Raw genomic sequence first — 16904 nt, forward strand, 5'->3', positions numbered from 1 at the left:
AGGTCAGCAGGGGAGGGGAAAGAGGCCAAGGGTTGACATTTCAGGCTGCTGTTAGTCCGGGAGGGAGGCTCACACACCAGCGTCAGAGAAGCAGTGGGTTACTTTTTCAGTCCTGTCAACAGCGCTTTGTTGTGGCAATGTGAATCTGTGTGAAACCTCTTTTTCAAATGTCTATCAAAGGACATCACCTTGTGGCTTCTTTCAACAAGAATATTATCCATTTTACACTTTGTCACTGTACTTTTCTGTTTGTTTTTTGGAAATGTTATAGACCAGCTGAGGGGAAGAGGACGATATCATATTTCATTCATCCGTGGTCCCATAAAATTGATTATGTCAGTCCATTATGTAAGTGGGGAATAAGATGATCTGTCAAATTAGTTTCAGTGTTGCGAGGGGTGCGAGCATGAAGGGTGCCAATGTCAGCTGATGAAAGCAATATTGATAAATGGAAAGCAATGGAATATTATTCATTTTAATTTATTCAAAGATAAACTATCAACCAAAATCCAAAGCTGTAATTTTCTGTAGCTTTCTCGATGTGATGATGCACTTGGTGTTTGATACTATTAGAATTTCTCTTTGAATAAGGGAGATATGGAGAATATTGATCAGATGCAACATCTTTTAATGTTTTCAGCATGTCTAAACAAGAGAAAGAGAATAATTGAAATGTTTCACTTGTGTTCTACAGGCACATTTGTTCAGCCCCTGAACAAATATTTCCAAATGTAAGCCGCTTATGTTGTTTTTATCTTATAGTCTAATTTTTTTTTTATTTTGACGTCACTATATGATTGTTCTGCTGAGGCTCTGCTGTAGTTGTTTTCATTGTTCCAATTTGTTGTCCACTTGGAGGACACATTCCACACATGGACAGAAGGCAGGCTTCTACAAGTGGATGTGCTCTGCCCCCTTTCCCACCCTTCCCTAAGTCTGACCACATTTAGTTGTCTTTATACACCCTCTAATGATGAAAGGGTTTCGGAAAGACAGGGATTGAAGTGATATCTCCTCAGTAAATTAATAAATGAATGAGGCCTGGATGATGACACTAGGTCACACATTTCTTTGTGTCTTCTGAGCTACATTGAAGCATACTTACCCTTCACAAAAAGCAAATTTGAAGTTTTCAAAAATTGTATTCCATGGGCTTTGTCACATCGAGTATTTGAGTGTCACAATCACCCCCCACCCCATAGAAGAAGTGTTTTTTACTTTGTGTAGAAAGGCTAAACTGAACTACCACCAGCTCTTTAACATGTGTTTAGCCACTACACACACATACACACACACACAAAACAACAAAAATGTATGAGCTGAAAGCTGCAAACCTCCCACTGTACTCTGCCTTGAATATTTCAGCGATGGTGCAGCCTTTAAGAGAGTGATGCTACTGAAAGTTGTAAAGAGATGCCATTATCAAGAGAGGGGAGTGAATGAGATGCAAATTTTGCATCTGATTTCAGGAGTTTCATGCAGAATGATAAATGTTTAACAGCGTTCATAAAGCCTGAACAGTTTTGTTTGCCTAAATCCTGCTTCAGAGCCCATAACAGAAAAAAATGGTGATTAATCATCACATGTTGGACTAATAATTCCACTCAGTGTTTGTTTGCAGTGACATAATTGCCTACATAGAGCACTGACAGTAGCTGACAACCAAGAAACCTGCTGAGACAATTAGCTGCTGCTTTTTTGTCTGTTAAGAGAGTCAATGTGAGATTGCCAGGTTTTTGTTTGTTTTGTTTTGCTTTTTTCTTGATTGCGGCTGTTAAAGTTCATTCTCAGCGCATGAATGAATTGAAATCCTAAAAAACACGGGTGCCCCTTTTACCTTATTTCCAACTGTATGGAGTAAAATAGCTGTCAAAATGTTCGTGTGCATAAACTAGAAATGCATGCATATGTTTTGATGTTCGTGTGCATAAATTAGAAATGTGTGCATAAACTAGAAATGCATGCATAAATGAGTCCAAAAGTTGACATCAAGAATTACGAATTACGAATTACGAATTACGATTTACGAATTACGAGTTACGAGTTACGAATTACAAGTTACGCATGCAAGTTTTTTTTTTTGTTGTTTGTTTGTTTTTTTTTTTAAACTTTATTAGTAATTCAACAAAATAACAGTTTACAAATGTGAGCATAACGCCAAAAAGAAGATAGCCAGGGGGAGCATAGGAATAATAATAAAAAGAAGAAGATGACCTTCATGATGCACTTACAACAAGAAAGCTAATGAACACAAAGACATGTGTGCCAAGGAATCTCTTGTAACAAAAAAAATTTAAAAATTTTAAAAATTTTAAAAAAAATTAGGAATTATGACAACAGTTCGTCCAAAATCCCAAGTTGGGAACAGGCCCATATAGTTGTTTTTGCTTTTTTATTAAAAACAACTATATGGGCCTTCTTTTTATTATTATTCCTATGCTCCCCCTGGCTATCTTCTTTTTGGCGTTATGCTCACATTTGTAAACTGTTATTTTGTTGAATTACTAATAAAGTTTAAAAAAAAAAAAAACTTGCATGCGTAACTCGTAATTCGTAACTCGTAATTCGTAATTCGTAATTCGTAACTCGTAATTCGTAATTTGTAATTCGTAACTCGTAATTCGTAATTCGTAACTCGTAACTCGTAATTCGTAATTCGTAACTTGTAATTCTTGATGTAAAAACTTTTGGACTCCTTTATGCATGCATTTCTAGTTTATGCACACGAACATCAAAACATATGCATGCATTTCTAGTTTATGCACACATTTCTAGTTTATGCACACGAACATTTTTGACAGCTATTTTACTCCATACAACTGGGGGTTGTTTTAGACGGGGAGTTGTAAATATAAAAGAGCAATGAAATTGTAATTACTGTTGACACATTGTATTGAAGTAATGACTAAAGAGATTAAAAGTCAGCATTTGCATTTTTTTTTTTAAACTTTTTTTCTTTTGCTGACACAGAGAGCATAACATTTCCTCTTTTTTTTTGCCATTTTTATGCCCACATTGACTTTAAGAGTTAATAAAGCCTTTTGGTCAGGCTCTGTACTTCAGCCGAGCACTTTCTCTCATGTCAGCTTTTTACATAAATAAGAGCTTTTTCTCTCCATCACACCCTCTCTTTCTCTCATGCACACCCACACAGAGCCTGTCGGAGGCACATGAGGATAGGTGGAGGAAGGAGGGAGGTGGGTGAAGCATGACATGTGAAAAAGGAAGAGCACTGCTCTTAACGCTTCATCTACACCCTTTATCTATTGTTTCTCAGTATTCTTTCTTCTCTTTGTTTTTCCACATACCAGATGTTTTCAAGAATATATCCTCTCAATGAAATCTGAGCTGCTGTGAATGTATACGCAATGCATCTTCTCTTTGAAATTATCCAATTTTCTTGTGACTATATCTTCTTTCCTCTAGCAAAGAGATGCTGCTTAATCTCAATTAATTCATGTGTAAATGAAGACTCTGCTAATTGGATTCAGCTAAAGGAGAGGAAAATTATAGAAACAAAAACTGAAGTCAGGTTCAGTGATGATTAATGATCTGTGAGGCCAGGTCTGCCTCGAGCAAGTGCAATATTCATTACTTAACTCTGACATTGTATGTTAGAAAATGAAAGCAGTGAGCAGAAGATTAATCCTTCCAACAAAGATGGTGGTCAGAGAGAAAAACATAGTCTTTCTCTGCTTGGACTTTCTTTTTAAATCAATAAAGTCTAACATTTCTACAGACACTAGTGGATGGGTGTTGTTCAAGACTTTGCACACCAATCGGTTGCCATGGCAACTTGCAGAGTTTTTTTCCAACTGACCTACAGTTGGCTGATTGCCGCCTCACTAAGTACACTTCAGATGAGTTATCTCCTCTTCTATATCCAAGTCACTGCAGTTGGGGGAAATAGCTTTCATCAGTTTCTGACGTATCTGAAGAAAAAATACATTTCAAAACCGAATCCCTTTCTTAAGGCGATGTACTATAAAAGCAGCTCAATTCTGTATCTTCTTTTTTTTTCTCCTTAATTTCAAACAGAGAAGAAAAGCAGATTCAGGATTTCTTTTCTTTCAGTTTCTACAGATAGAGGCTTTATAATCTCACAGTTAAAAAGATCTCTACAAAGTGTTCATCCTCATATCATGATTTATCTAAAGACACAGTTGCGCAAGAGCCCAACATAATTAGTTGTTTGGAGTCAAGATGTTCCAATCTATTGTATTGTTAGCACAAGAGGTCCAGGAAGGGTCTAATAAAAAAGGGTGTTTAAAAAGCATAAGCCAAGATATGGATACAAAAAACATGTACAAGTCAGTGAGCACCCCTCAGAGTCCAGTCAAATAAATTATTCAGAAATGGAAATAGTAACCAGGACAAGCTGTCCTCCAAAAATCAGTGACCTTCCAAAAAGGAGACCAGTTATACAGGCCACAAAGTGCTGAGACGAGTTGCGCTGTTCCATTTTTTTCACCAATCATGACAAAATAAGAGAGTGACTGAGAGAAATATGCTCTTAGAGTTCCAGTGTGTTTGATTTCCCCTGTCATATTTAAGTGGTATGGCTATTGACATGGTAACAGTCACCGTAGTTTCTTGCATTCTGCAACTTTGCCACTAGATGCCGCTAAATCCTACACATTACTGCTTTGGAAGAAAATACTTGTACTGTGACACTGAGTTCGTCTCCACCCTCTTCTTTTCATTTGCAGGTGACCCATAATCAAAATCCACATGATATCATAGAAGATGTCTCAGTTCGTTAGGTAGCAAGGAGGGAGGAGGCTTGCCGGAGGAGTCATAAGCAAGGATGCACACGTGTCCTTGGCAGGAGTCTTTTTGGCAGCCGTGACAGATTATTCCACACTGTGAATGGAATTAAAAGTAAATAAATAAGTTGTCACCATCAGTGTTATTACTCATTTGACAGATCATGAAGTACAGCAGTAAGCTATGACAAAACAACAGACAGATGATGCAGCTGTGCCACACGTCAGATTCATTTATGGATGTTTTGAAGACAGCTTCGAAGCAAGCTGTCTGATTTTGTTGCTTGGCTGTTGCCTAGACTTGCCTCTCCTTCTGTCTCTTCCTACTTCTCCACAAGCATTTCTGCTCAAGGTGACTAACTAGTGAGTAGAGGTGGCGAGGAGAGGAATCAAACATGTACTCAGTGTTAAATGATGTAAGGGACTTGATGCTAAGGGCCCATTTTGTATTCAGCAAAATAGTCCAAGTAACCTCCTTTGATTCTGTGTTTTAAGACCATAAACATGAAAACATTTTGCAGATCCTCCATACACTGTTTCACAATGCTTATCATTTTAAATCAACTGTGAATAGTGCAAATGTGAGACCGTAAAAGCATTCCCCATATCACGCTGTAATGATTGTGTCAAATGCATTATCCTATCATTTTTCTGGTAAAAACGTTAAATTTCAAGAATATCTGGCAATTTATGTATCTTGAGATTTTATTCCCTGATACTGTCTCAGTTATTTTCAACTATCATGGTGCAAAGGTCAGATGTTATAATGTGTATAAAATCTGGAGAGATATCAAGACAAATCGTAGCTTTTTATTCCAGCCAATCTCATTTCACTGATTAGTTTTCTCGAGCTAGGTGGAAGTGCATTGATTTGTTATGCAATCACTTAATGCTGTGTGCCACATAAATGTCTATTTCTGCCTTTTCACCCAGTTAATTATAGGAGCTGGATCCTTTCACAGCTCATAAAATCCCAAATCCGTGGCTGAATATACCTTTGGTGAGCTTCACAATTAATATTTTAGATTTCTCAACATGAAACATTCTGACAAAGAAATATGCTTCATACCATTAAACTAAATGACTTAATAAATGTCATTAGAGTGCTGTGGTCAGTCTCTCCTGCACATTGCCAACACATGAGATGATTCAGAGATGTGCAAATGCTGAATAGTTAACATTTCTTGACTGTTACGCACATGTAAACACATAAGATGGTTTAAATTAATGGTTTCCTCAAGAAAATTTGAACATAAACAAAAGTAGAATAACCTGAAGTCTCACGAAACGGAGAACTCAGGAAAAACTTCATCTTTCTTCTTCAGTCTGTTACCTCTTTTGTCTGAGAAATGAATGAAAATGAATAACCAAAAGTAGCCTTATCCGGAAACAGAACTTCACAACTTGTCTCTCCTCTCTTCTTGTGTTGCTGGGGAAGAACAGAGGAATGTGTTATGACTAACCCGTCAGCCTGGGGACTGTGTATTACGTCAAAAAGTCACACACTCATCAGCAGCCTTCTGTACAAACTGCAAGTGCATTCAGGCAAAAGTTTGGGTGTAAAGACGGCACGTTGCTTTGAAACTGTTGGACATGAAAGTTGTCTCTGTTTAACAACGCACAGCTGAGGCTCACAGTACATCTTAATAAGCAGGGTGTGAGGGGGCCATTAATCGAGGCACTGGTGCAAACAGTGACACTGTCGTCCTCTCAGTCTTACAGGGTGTGTTTGTTTGTGTTTGCAAAGTGGATTTCACAGTTTTCTCCTGGATTTTTAGTAATGCTGGACTATAAAAAAAAAAAAAAAGAGGAGGAAAACTACATTTAATAAAACCAGATTGGTACTCTAGTGTTGGTCTATGTCAGCAGCTTTGTTATCACGAATTTCACTCAAAAGACGATGCAGGGCTCTCATGCTTTAATTCAACCGTCTTCTTAAGAGTAGACATTTTTTAACTCGTGTCAGATAAAACACACGGCTGTGTAAGTCACAGTCAGCAGGCACAAGTACAAGGCAACAGCAGTCACTGACGTTAATAGTTACATCTGCCTTTTTTCTGGCATAATACATCAAACTGTCTTCCACAAATGACTTATTAAAAATTTAATGTTTCATTCTGAAAACTTGATTTATTTAAAGGAGTGCTTTGACGTTATGGAGAGCCTTTCTTACTTGAAGTCAGAGAGGATGAGATCATGTCTGCAGTGACAAGCCTGTGACCTGTTCAACATGCCCAACAACACAGCCAAGCTCTACATAAAGAGCTGCCATGTGTTCCCCTTGTGTATTGTGTATCTAAGTCTTGCAAACTGGAAGACTGCTTCGTTTGCACAACTGTTTGTTTACAAAAGACAGCTGGACCAGGATAGCAACCTCAGCTTTGCACACTTTTCTATAATATATCTGAAAAAGATTTTCCTTTTTTTGTGTAATTTTGGCTGGCTTGAATGCATGTTTTTCGATCTATTAAAAGACAGGCATTATGAGGTGCTTTTCTATTGCTTTCTATTGTTATGCTCAGCTCCACAAAATGCAGCCACTATATTGTTCATAACTCAAAGATCCATCGGTTAGAGGCTTTCGATACTATTCAAACACCAAACACTTGAGCAGATCTGGCCATTGATCTGGCCATAGTTAGTGGTCCTAGAGACTCAGAGAGATCCTGTGTGTAATCATTTCCACACAATTTACGTTTTTTTACTTGACACCATGTCATTTTATCTCCCTTATGAAGTTATTACATACCATCTCTCACATTGTCATTGATTGGCTTTAGCACAGTTGGTAGAGCACTGCCTCTGCAAGTTATCTTTATAGTTATTTGAGATTGTTCCTTTGTAGTGTCATATAATTTTTGCTTGCCCACGAAATGCAGCCACACATATGCACACAGTAATCTCATTTTACAGTACAGATCCTGTGTTTGTGTTTACACGTCTCAACTCATGGGATGTGTTTTCAGACAATTTTGCCCATGTAATAGAGAACCTAACAGTTCATCGAATGAAGAGTGCCACTAATCCACACCACAGAAAAATGCAGCACACCACAATTAGCCGAAGCTTCATTTGTAACAACTGCAACGTAATACATAACATATCGATCTTTGAATTACGATTGTCGTGTGACTCCCAAAACGTTGGAATGTTCCTTTGATACCCTTAATAAAATCATCAAGGGGATTTTTGGCAGCACAAATGCACCATAATGCAAAACAAATGCCAGCTTCCCAGTGACTTAGCTGTTGCCAGAGTGTAGATATTCATTTTTGTTAGGCTCTTCAGCATTGAATCACTGATCTGATTTGTTTGAATTGATGTCTAAGAAGCTGCAGGTTACCCAGCAGGTGCAGTCACTCAACCACATTGCACTAATGACGAGAAGCCTCAGGCCATACTGGATGCTCAAGGTTACACACCTGCTCTCTCTTCACAAAGAAATCAGCAGCAACCATCTTAGAGAGATAAACCGTACTCAGCTCTGCTTGGATGGAGGCTGACTCACTGGCTCAGTCTGTGCAAATGTCTGCTGTTCCTAGACCACGGTTTAAGCAGTGTTTTTCTGTGATATCTAATCTGTGGGAAATAGTGTTGCTGCCACATAGTTTTGAGAGTAAATCCTGTGGAATCACAGATGTCGGGGCCTGTTCACACTTTTTCACCAACCATCATTCAGTTCAATTCGTGAACTACTAAGACCTGGATACATTGCCTGTGGATACTGAATTCATGTCTCTCTTCTCTTCTCATCTGCTATCACATTTTCTGCGCTGATAGGTCAGACTGTGCTCTCTTCTGACATAACAACAACCTCATGTCAAGCATTCAATCTAGATTTTCCATTTTTATGAGATGTCTAGACATTTCAAGAAACCACACTTTTTTCTATCAATTTACATTAAAGGACAAGACCGTTTTTTTGACATTGGGCCCTTGATTTCACATTATAACATGATGTTCTACTCACCCCTGCTTGTTGTTGGTCATTTGGAGCTGTTCCGAAGATATTCGAGAGGCGTCTGGCTGCTCTCTTGAGATATTCGGCCATGAAACGGTTTCCTATGGGCAACGTTATACAGGCACAAACTACGCTGTTTATAATTTATTAATTACTGTACACTAGCACTGATAACGTGGAGGTGCGTCGCTTACTTAAAAAAATCCGGGTTACTGTAATTTTGAATTTTAGCCGAATGAATAAATAGGCAGCAGGTCTGTGGGCTGTCTGTGGTAGTAGCACGACGATGACGTCAGTAACACCCACTTTACGACAAAAAATCAAAATTACAGTAACCCAGATTTTTTTAAGTAAGCGACGCACCTCCACGTTATCAGTGCTAGTGTACAGTAATTAATAAATTATAAAAAGCATAGTTTGTGCCTGTATAACGTTGCCCATAGCAAACCGTTTCATGGCCGAATATCTCAAGAGAGCAGCCAGACGCCTCTCGAATATCTTCGGAACAGCTCCAAATTACCAACAATAAGCAGGGGTGAGTAGAACATCATGTTATAATATGAAATCAAGGGCCCAATGTCAAAAAAACGGTCTTGTCCTTTAACTAATTTTAGAATCTCTCAACTTAGCAGCTTTGATAATAACGACCCATTCGATGAAAACAGCACTCCTGTGCTGATTGTTGGCTTGATAGATATTCTAGCTATCTGCAATAATGAGTTATTTTCATACTTTGATACCTGCTTCTGTTAATTATTCATGTGCCAGTAAATGTTGCTGTCCTCTCAGATAGAACGAAGGAGGAGGAGAAGATAAAACTGATCTCTTGTCCATATGTTGAAGCAAAGCTGTAACTGCAGACAAAATGGTGCATGCTGATGCTGATGCTGATGCTGATGCTGATGCTGATGCTGATGCTGATGAGGATGATGATGTCTTAGGCTGCATAGCTGATACGATATTGTGTCTCTTTTTGATACAAAGCAGTGTGAAGGCACTCAGTATATCTAGCCACAGATGAAAACTCTTTTGTTCAGTCCATCCTTTGATTAAAACTTACAAATCTGTTAGAAAGCTTGCCGTGAAATGTTCTACTAACAGTATCAATCCCCAGGGGATGAATCGTACTTACTTTACCTCTGACACCACCAATGAGTTTACATTTATGTTTTTTATTAGAAATGTCTCTGGATTCTCATTGAATTTTAGCATTTATTTTAACATGTATTTTCGTCTCATAATCAAGTCTGAGGACCTCCTTTGTCTTTAGCACTGATGACCAAATGTTCGCATGCAACCATTTCAAGACCATGATCAGACCAATCAGATTTTTTTCTCAAACCTTTTTCAAGTGTTGTATAGATTTGTACGTGCAGACATCAAATATCTATCCATTTGAAACCACAGTCTGTAACCACAACAGTATATTACTCCATAGTATCAGCGATAGCCTTCTGCTAATAGTGTCACTGTTTTCAGTCTGTTTTTTTGGTGTCTGATCTGATCTGAGGGTCCAGAGAGGCATCTGTACAAATCAAGTTGGGTTTGCTTGTCCTTCTATTCCAACTGTGCCTTAGATCCAATGTGCAGAAAAGAGATTTCATATTGTTCTGACCTCAGATCAAGCTCAACACAATCTGGAAATGAAAAAGACAGATTTAAGCTGATAGTGTGAACATAGCCTTACTCTTGTTCTATATTTTGAATGCCTATAACAGGAGTGAAGGGTGTACTATGAAGTGATATTCATGGTTCAGCAACCATGCTAATTTATGATCTGCTTCATTGGAAGTCACTTTCAGGGTTTTAGCTTAAAACAGCTGTATTTTTACAAAAAAAAAAGAAAAATAAGCTGGCCTTAAATGATTATATTCATGACAATGCAGTCTCTCTGTGATAGATTACTTTTCTTGGAATATATTATGTATACAAACCTATTTAACCCAGGGTTAGTAATGCTTGTGAACGAAGCCCGCAGTTACGGAAAAGCAAACTGTTTGTCTCAATGTGGCCACAGGAACATAAACCATACACATTCAGTGAGTAATGCAAAAAAAAAAGGCACAGGCTAATTCTGTTTTTATGATTAGTCCTGATTCACAGCCAAGTCTGTTCTGCACATTTGTAGCCTGGAAAACCAGCGCCAACTGCTGGACGGCAAAATGTTTTGCCTGCGGTTGGGTCTGGCCTCGATCCACTTGTCATTTTGAAAATACTGCCCTGAATCTGGCAGATGGCAACTAAACCAATCACAACGCAGAGATGTGTTTTGAATCAACGCGGGCGGGCCAGAGGGTTCTGAGGGAGTGACGACAGAGCAGTGCGACGTTGGGCAGTGGAAGCGAACATAGGCCGTTTCTCAATATACGTTCTTGTCCGTACTTGTGTTCTTGTGAAACGTCATCAGTCGCAGCCCAAGTACTGTCCCAATACACAAGTTCGCATTTCGCCGAGAACGGTGAAAGTTCCCGGATGTGTTCTCGACACGCCCATTTTACCGAGGATGCATCGGTAGCTAACTTGTGCTAACTTGTCAGCGCAAATATCCCACAATGCACTGCGCTCCTACCCGAGCCGAAATCAACAGGCTGAAGCTGATTTCATTTTACAGGCATGCAAACTTGCCACCTTTCGGCGAAATTCGCCGTTTTGAAATCAAAATGGGTCATTCTTCTGAATCGCGTAGATCCGAGGAGAAAAAAAAAATGGGGGGGGGGGGGTGAGCATGTCAACTAGCGAGTGCAACTGTGAACCTCAAAACTACACTAGACCTATCACCGCTCTCTTCTCTTGACAACAAATGACTGACAAGAGTGGCGTGTGAGAGAAGCACTATCACCAATCAGAAGTGAGGAGGGCGAACATTTTGCCCATTTGAGGAGGTCGTTTCATTCGTCGTGAGTTTATCAATGCAGAGTCCGGAGAGCTCTGCCACAGGTCGTATTTGAGAGTGCGACCCCCATCCCCTCGCTGTTCGCCCACACCCCCGTTGATGATGACAGCCTACAGGTGCACTCGTGTTCATCCAGTATGATGCACCATCAATCGAAGTTAAAAGGGGCACAATGTAGGATTACGTAGTGCTCGTGGCATGCATGTCTCAAAACTTACACTGTCATGAAAAAATGCCGTTTAACTAAGCTTGCCGCGAGAATGTTTTTCATGTTAGAGTGCCAGCTGTCGATACAAATTTGTCTCTGGCGGTACGTCAAGTGAATTGCTGATATAAGTTTTTCCCGTGGAGCTCGTTTGGCTCAGCATGCCAAAAGTTCACTTTCGTGGTTTAATGACAGCGGACCGTGAAAGTGGTCGGGAGAGTCATCGTTCAGGCTAAGCATAGGCTGTCTTGGGGCAGTAATTAAAGCTGCAGTCTGCAACTCTTTTTCAAGCATAATGCCTGGAACTGTCCGGGGATTCTGAAAGTAGTACATTAAATACCCCAATACAAAAAAAAAAGAGTTCTCTAGGTCCCCTATATGTCCCGCTAGGTCCCTCCAAAGCCAGCAGGTTTGTTTACAAAATTGCAGACCGGACCGGTAAAAGGTAACCAATCAGGTTACGAGCTGGGCTCTGCTGCCTGTCAATCACCGATTGTGCACGCGCGATACAAGGTAGGCTCGTCCCCACGCTTATTTATCTAGACTATTGAACTTCATTTCGGGCTAGTCTACTTACTGTGTCTTCCATGATCGCAAATGACAGGTGAGTTGATGAATGAGGAGTCGTGTAGGCGCATCTGGCGTGCACGTAGACGTGCACGAGTTCTCATGTGTTTTGAAGGGGCGGGACAGGAAGTTGAATAACTTTTTATTTTTCGGTTAAAAAATAAGCATTTCTTGCATTTTGCGACTACGGAGGTCACCGTTTTCAACTTCAAGCGTTCTGATAGATCATGTAAACTCTTAAAATGCCAAAAAGTAGGACTTTACGTATGACAACAACAAATCTTGCAGACTGCAGCTTTAATTAAACGTTTAATCCTACATACTTGTAGTATCCCTTTAAGGACCATGGGACTAACTTTTTCGTTAAATTTAATGTAATTAAATGTATGATACTACAGTTAAATGCTTTTGAAGACCTGTGATGTTATATATCAAACACATAATAGTACAGTAAATGCAATTGATAGGCCTACTGTACCTATAAATTCATCTTTTATGCTGCACAGCTGTTCTCTACTTAATGCAAATGGGACATACTGTATATTTTATAATATATATTTTGTATAATTTACAACTTAATGCGTCTCTTGTTTCCGCTTTTCCGCGCGTGCCGTGTGTCCGTGTACCCTTGTCACCTTTTTCACCCCTGACCAGTTTGCATGCCTGATTTTAGCTCTAAACTCTTTAAATATATCACTTTATCCACGTTTAAAACATTTTGAGGCGAGAAAGTAGCCCTTTAGATCCCGATTTTATCGTTATTTTGTCTTAATACCAGCTATTTACAATTTTGTTCGGAAGAATTCTGCGCCTCAAACTTGTCAGCGCAAATATTCCTTTCGGCAGTCATGTTTGTACACACACACACACACGCACACACACGCACACATACACACACACACGCATACATACACACACACACACGCATACATACACACACACACACACACACACACGCGCACACACACACACACACACACACATTAGAGCGAGAGAGAGCACTTGGATGAAAAAGCCCAGCTGTTTAATCAGAGCAGGCTGCCTCGGGCACGAAGAACGCATCGTCTCAAAACTGAAAACGGAGCATGTGTACTTGTGATCTCCCGAGTTCATTCTTCCGAGGTTGACTAGCAAGAACATTCTCCTCAAGAACACAAGTCTGTTCTTTGCATTCTTGGTATTGAGAAACGGCCATAGACAAGCGAAAGCACAACAAGAAAGATGGCGGCGGCAATGGAACAGTGCTCGTTTGATTCAGCCTTGGCACACAGCCATTATAACGAACAGCCTTGCCACTCTCTATTAAGCCCCATTGTACCGGCTTTTTGGCTGCAGTTCCACCAGAATTCCACTGGGAGCGTCGGTGGAGACCAGAATGAATGGGGCCCAATGGAGCTAGATGCTACAAATGGTCAGTTTCACCTAAGTCTCCTCAAGAGCGCTCAGATTTGAATGTAGTTTCTGAGAGCTCAACATGGGTTTCAAGTAAAAAATCAACTGAACGAGTACATATATCCCTTTGATTTCTTACTGGTTGGCTTCTTGTTGTCCACAACGCGCTAGCATTGTGCTAATGACAGCTGGTCGACCAGCTATGTATGACGTCAAATACACTTCAAATCCTTTTTTTAAGCAAATGAGTGGCTCTAAAAATCTAAAACTCAGCCATGGGTATTTTCTAAACACCCTCTTTCGAAAACAACATTCGAATTACTAGAGAAAAAATTATATCTTGAGATAAGGGCACGAAAGGGCGTATAGCTCCATAGGACTCCATTCATTCTGGTCTCCAAAATTGGGCGCCCCACGTGGAAAGAGGGTGGAACTGCAACCAAAATCGCCTCGTTGGAAACCGGAAATGCACCGTGAGTGGCGTATCTGTCCTATTATAGAATCTGTGCTTGGCATCAGTTTTGGAAGAGTCCCCTCCCACCAAAGCTTTCTGTCGCGCTTACTACGTCACAGTCAGTTGCGCTGATTGGTCAGAGCGTTGGCCTATAGGCACAGACGCGGTTTGAAAGACAACGGGTTGTGCTCATCAACAATGTTCCGTTGTATCCATTGATCGGTGCCAGACTAAATTAGACATCCAATCCATTTAGGCTGGTTTATCAGGCTAGCACATTTGCATATATTGCATCTTGACTACATATTGTGGTTTTTTATTTAGTTTTATTTCTGTTAAAATGACACACACACAAAAAAAAATAGAAATTGCAGTTAAGTCCAGGGAAAAACACTTTGGGAAATGGAGAAAAACTGGAGGTTTTTCAAAAAAAAAAAATAGAAGAGAGAACCAACTGCATTACAAAGTACGACCAGCGGTGGCAGTGAGAGAACACTCCCCAACCTTTTAAACCTTTCGCAATTTTCGTCCCTTTCCTGATTCTCCTAGTCTTCTTATTCTCTTTTTGCCATCCACTCACTCTTGTATTTGTTCCCCCAACAGGAATACCTGTGTCCACTGAAGCAGCTTGTTTAGAGGAGCATGTTGTGACCGTCATGTCACTGGAGATGGAGAAGACCATCACCAAGCTGATGTACGATTTCCAGAGGAACTCCACCTCTGACGACGACTCTGGATGTGCACTGGAGGAGTATGTCTGGGTCCCTCCCGGCCTCAGTCCTGAGCAGGTAGATAATCTCGCACACATTCAATTTTCAATTAAGACTTAGTGCCTCAGTATTTATAGCTTCTTTTTGTCCATCCCAATCACACCATATCTAAATGAGCTGAAGCACTCAGAGAAATGTAATAATCTGGACGATACGTGTCCCTTTCCCAATAATCTAGATATAAAATTCATCATCCTGAAAAAAGGACAACATATCACAACATGTTTAAATCCCCCTCTTTGTATTTAAGTCTCTTAGGGTTGGAGAGGGGATGTCTTACAGGTCAAATCATTCAGACTGTCATGAAAGAATCATTTTAAGGACATTTTTCAGCTGCCAGTGTTAAAACAGATGTTACATAGGTCAGACAGAATGACATCCGTACTGACATCATAAGGAGAAATCACATCTTATCAAATCTTAAGAACTGCTGTGAAGCAATGAACATATTGATGCAATATCTGAAAATCCCAGCACTAAGTGTGAGACTGAGTATTTATCTTTTACATGTTCAAATGTAAAGGAGGAATTCATACATAGAAGAAGCAGTTTCTCCGATCACCATCGAATACGTGATCATTTCCAGTGATTCAATTTATACTTTCATAAATTCTAAACTGTGTGTACATTGTTGTTTTCCATTTACAGTAATGATGCTTTTGGCACAAAATGCCTTACTTTGTTCTGTATCTTAGCACATTCCTGCAAATGTAAACCCAGTGGAAATGAAGTAATTAGAATCTGTGAATGTTTTGCTGAATCTAATTGAACATTTTTTGCTTTTTGTTTGAGCTTGGAGGTTTCACAATCCCCTGTCTGGACTCATTTGCTGTTTGAATGCCTTTTAATTCCATGCATGACCAAGCAAAATTAAGAAGATATCTTCTAATTTCTTTATTTTTTTGTCTCTTGTTTTCTGCCACTCCTGACATAAGAAACACATTTTGTTCAACTGTACCAACTTAAAAGCCCCTCTGTCTTTATTTAGTAAGTGAAACACTCTAATGCAACAGGCCTCCTAGGGTTCTGTTAACAGATGACAGGATGGGCTGATAACAGTCATTTTCTCCAGTCAGCCATCTTGACAGGATGCTGAAAGAGGCTGCAGCCTCTGTCATCCAGCAGGAGGTGCAGGCAATTGTAGCTGCCTGTTTCCTTTTTAATGCACTTGAATGTAATGATTTTTAAGCCTGTCACGTCTAGTTTCTCTCTGTACAGTGTAATTAAAAAGGAAATCATCATTTCATTTGCAATGGCTCATCGAGCTGTCAGAAGTCAAAATCTCCAAAATTGAACACACTTACTGCGTCATTAAGACTGAGCTGTGTCAGGATTGTCTTATTGGAATGTTTTGTTTCCCAAGTTTTTGACAAAGTACTCCAAACTGTGGCAATTTAAATTTCAATCCTAGACCATCTGTGGCCCAGTTTCTAGTAATTGCATTCATAAAAGATTATTAAACTGGGAGCACAAGCCACCACCAAGACCCGAGCCCTATATTACAATTTTAAGAGGTGTGATTAATCCACCAGAATTTACTAGGTTCTTCCTGTCAATACTCCACTTCCTTCCAAGTTTCCAAGTTTTGAATATAATTCTAAATGTGTTGAAAATGGTCGTTTTTGCATTGAAAATAGATGGACAACTACCACAGAAAAGATATGCCACAGACATAATTGCTGCCGCTCAACATATAAAGACACATTTATTCTTTATCCTTTCTTATTTTCATGCAAATAGTTGTCTAGTTTTTTAGGTTTAAATAAGTGAGATTAATCCTGATATCAATCCTCAAGGATAGTAGTTTTACTATATTTGACCAAATTAGGGCAATGCAATGTACATTTTTCACAATAACAGAATTAATTAGCACATAAAATGATTGTCAGATTTATC

General features: G+C 39.5%; 1 protein-coding gene across 1 annotated transcript in view; it reads left to right on the plus strand.

Annotated features, from left to right (window-relative positions):
* The window catches only part of LOC142389742 (prickle-like protein 2), a 42634-nt gene that overhangs the window by 18321 nt on the left and 7409 nt on the right, over positions 1-16904 (plus strand). The window contains exon 2 of the mRNA XM_075474763.1: positions 14842-15026. Within this exon, the coding sequence (XP_075330878.1) occupies positions 14842-15026 (185 nt within the window). The remainder of the gene's footprint in view (positions 1-14841; positions 15027-16904) is intronic.

This window comes from Odontesthes bonariensis, chromosome 10 (genome assembly GCF_027942865.1).
Source record: "Odontesthes bonariensis isolate fOdoBon6 chromosome 10, fOdoBon6.hap1, whole genome shotgun sequence".
Taxonomy (NCBI): domain Eukaryota; kingdom Metazoa; phylum Chordata; class Actinopteri; order Atheriniformes; family Atherinopsidae; genus Odontesthes; species Odontesthes bonariensis.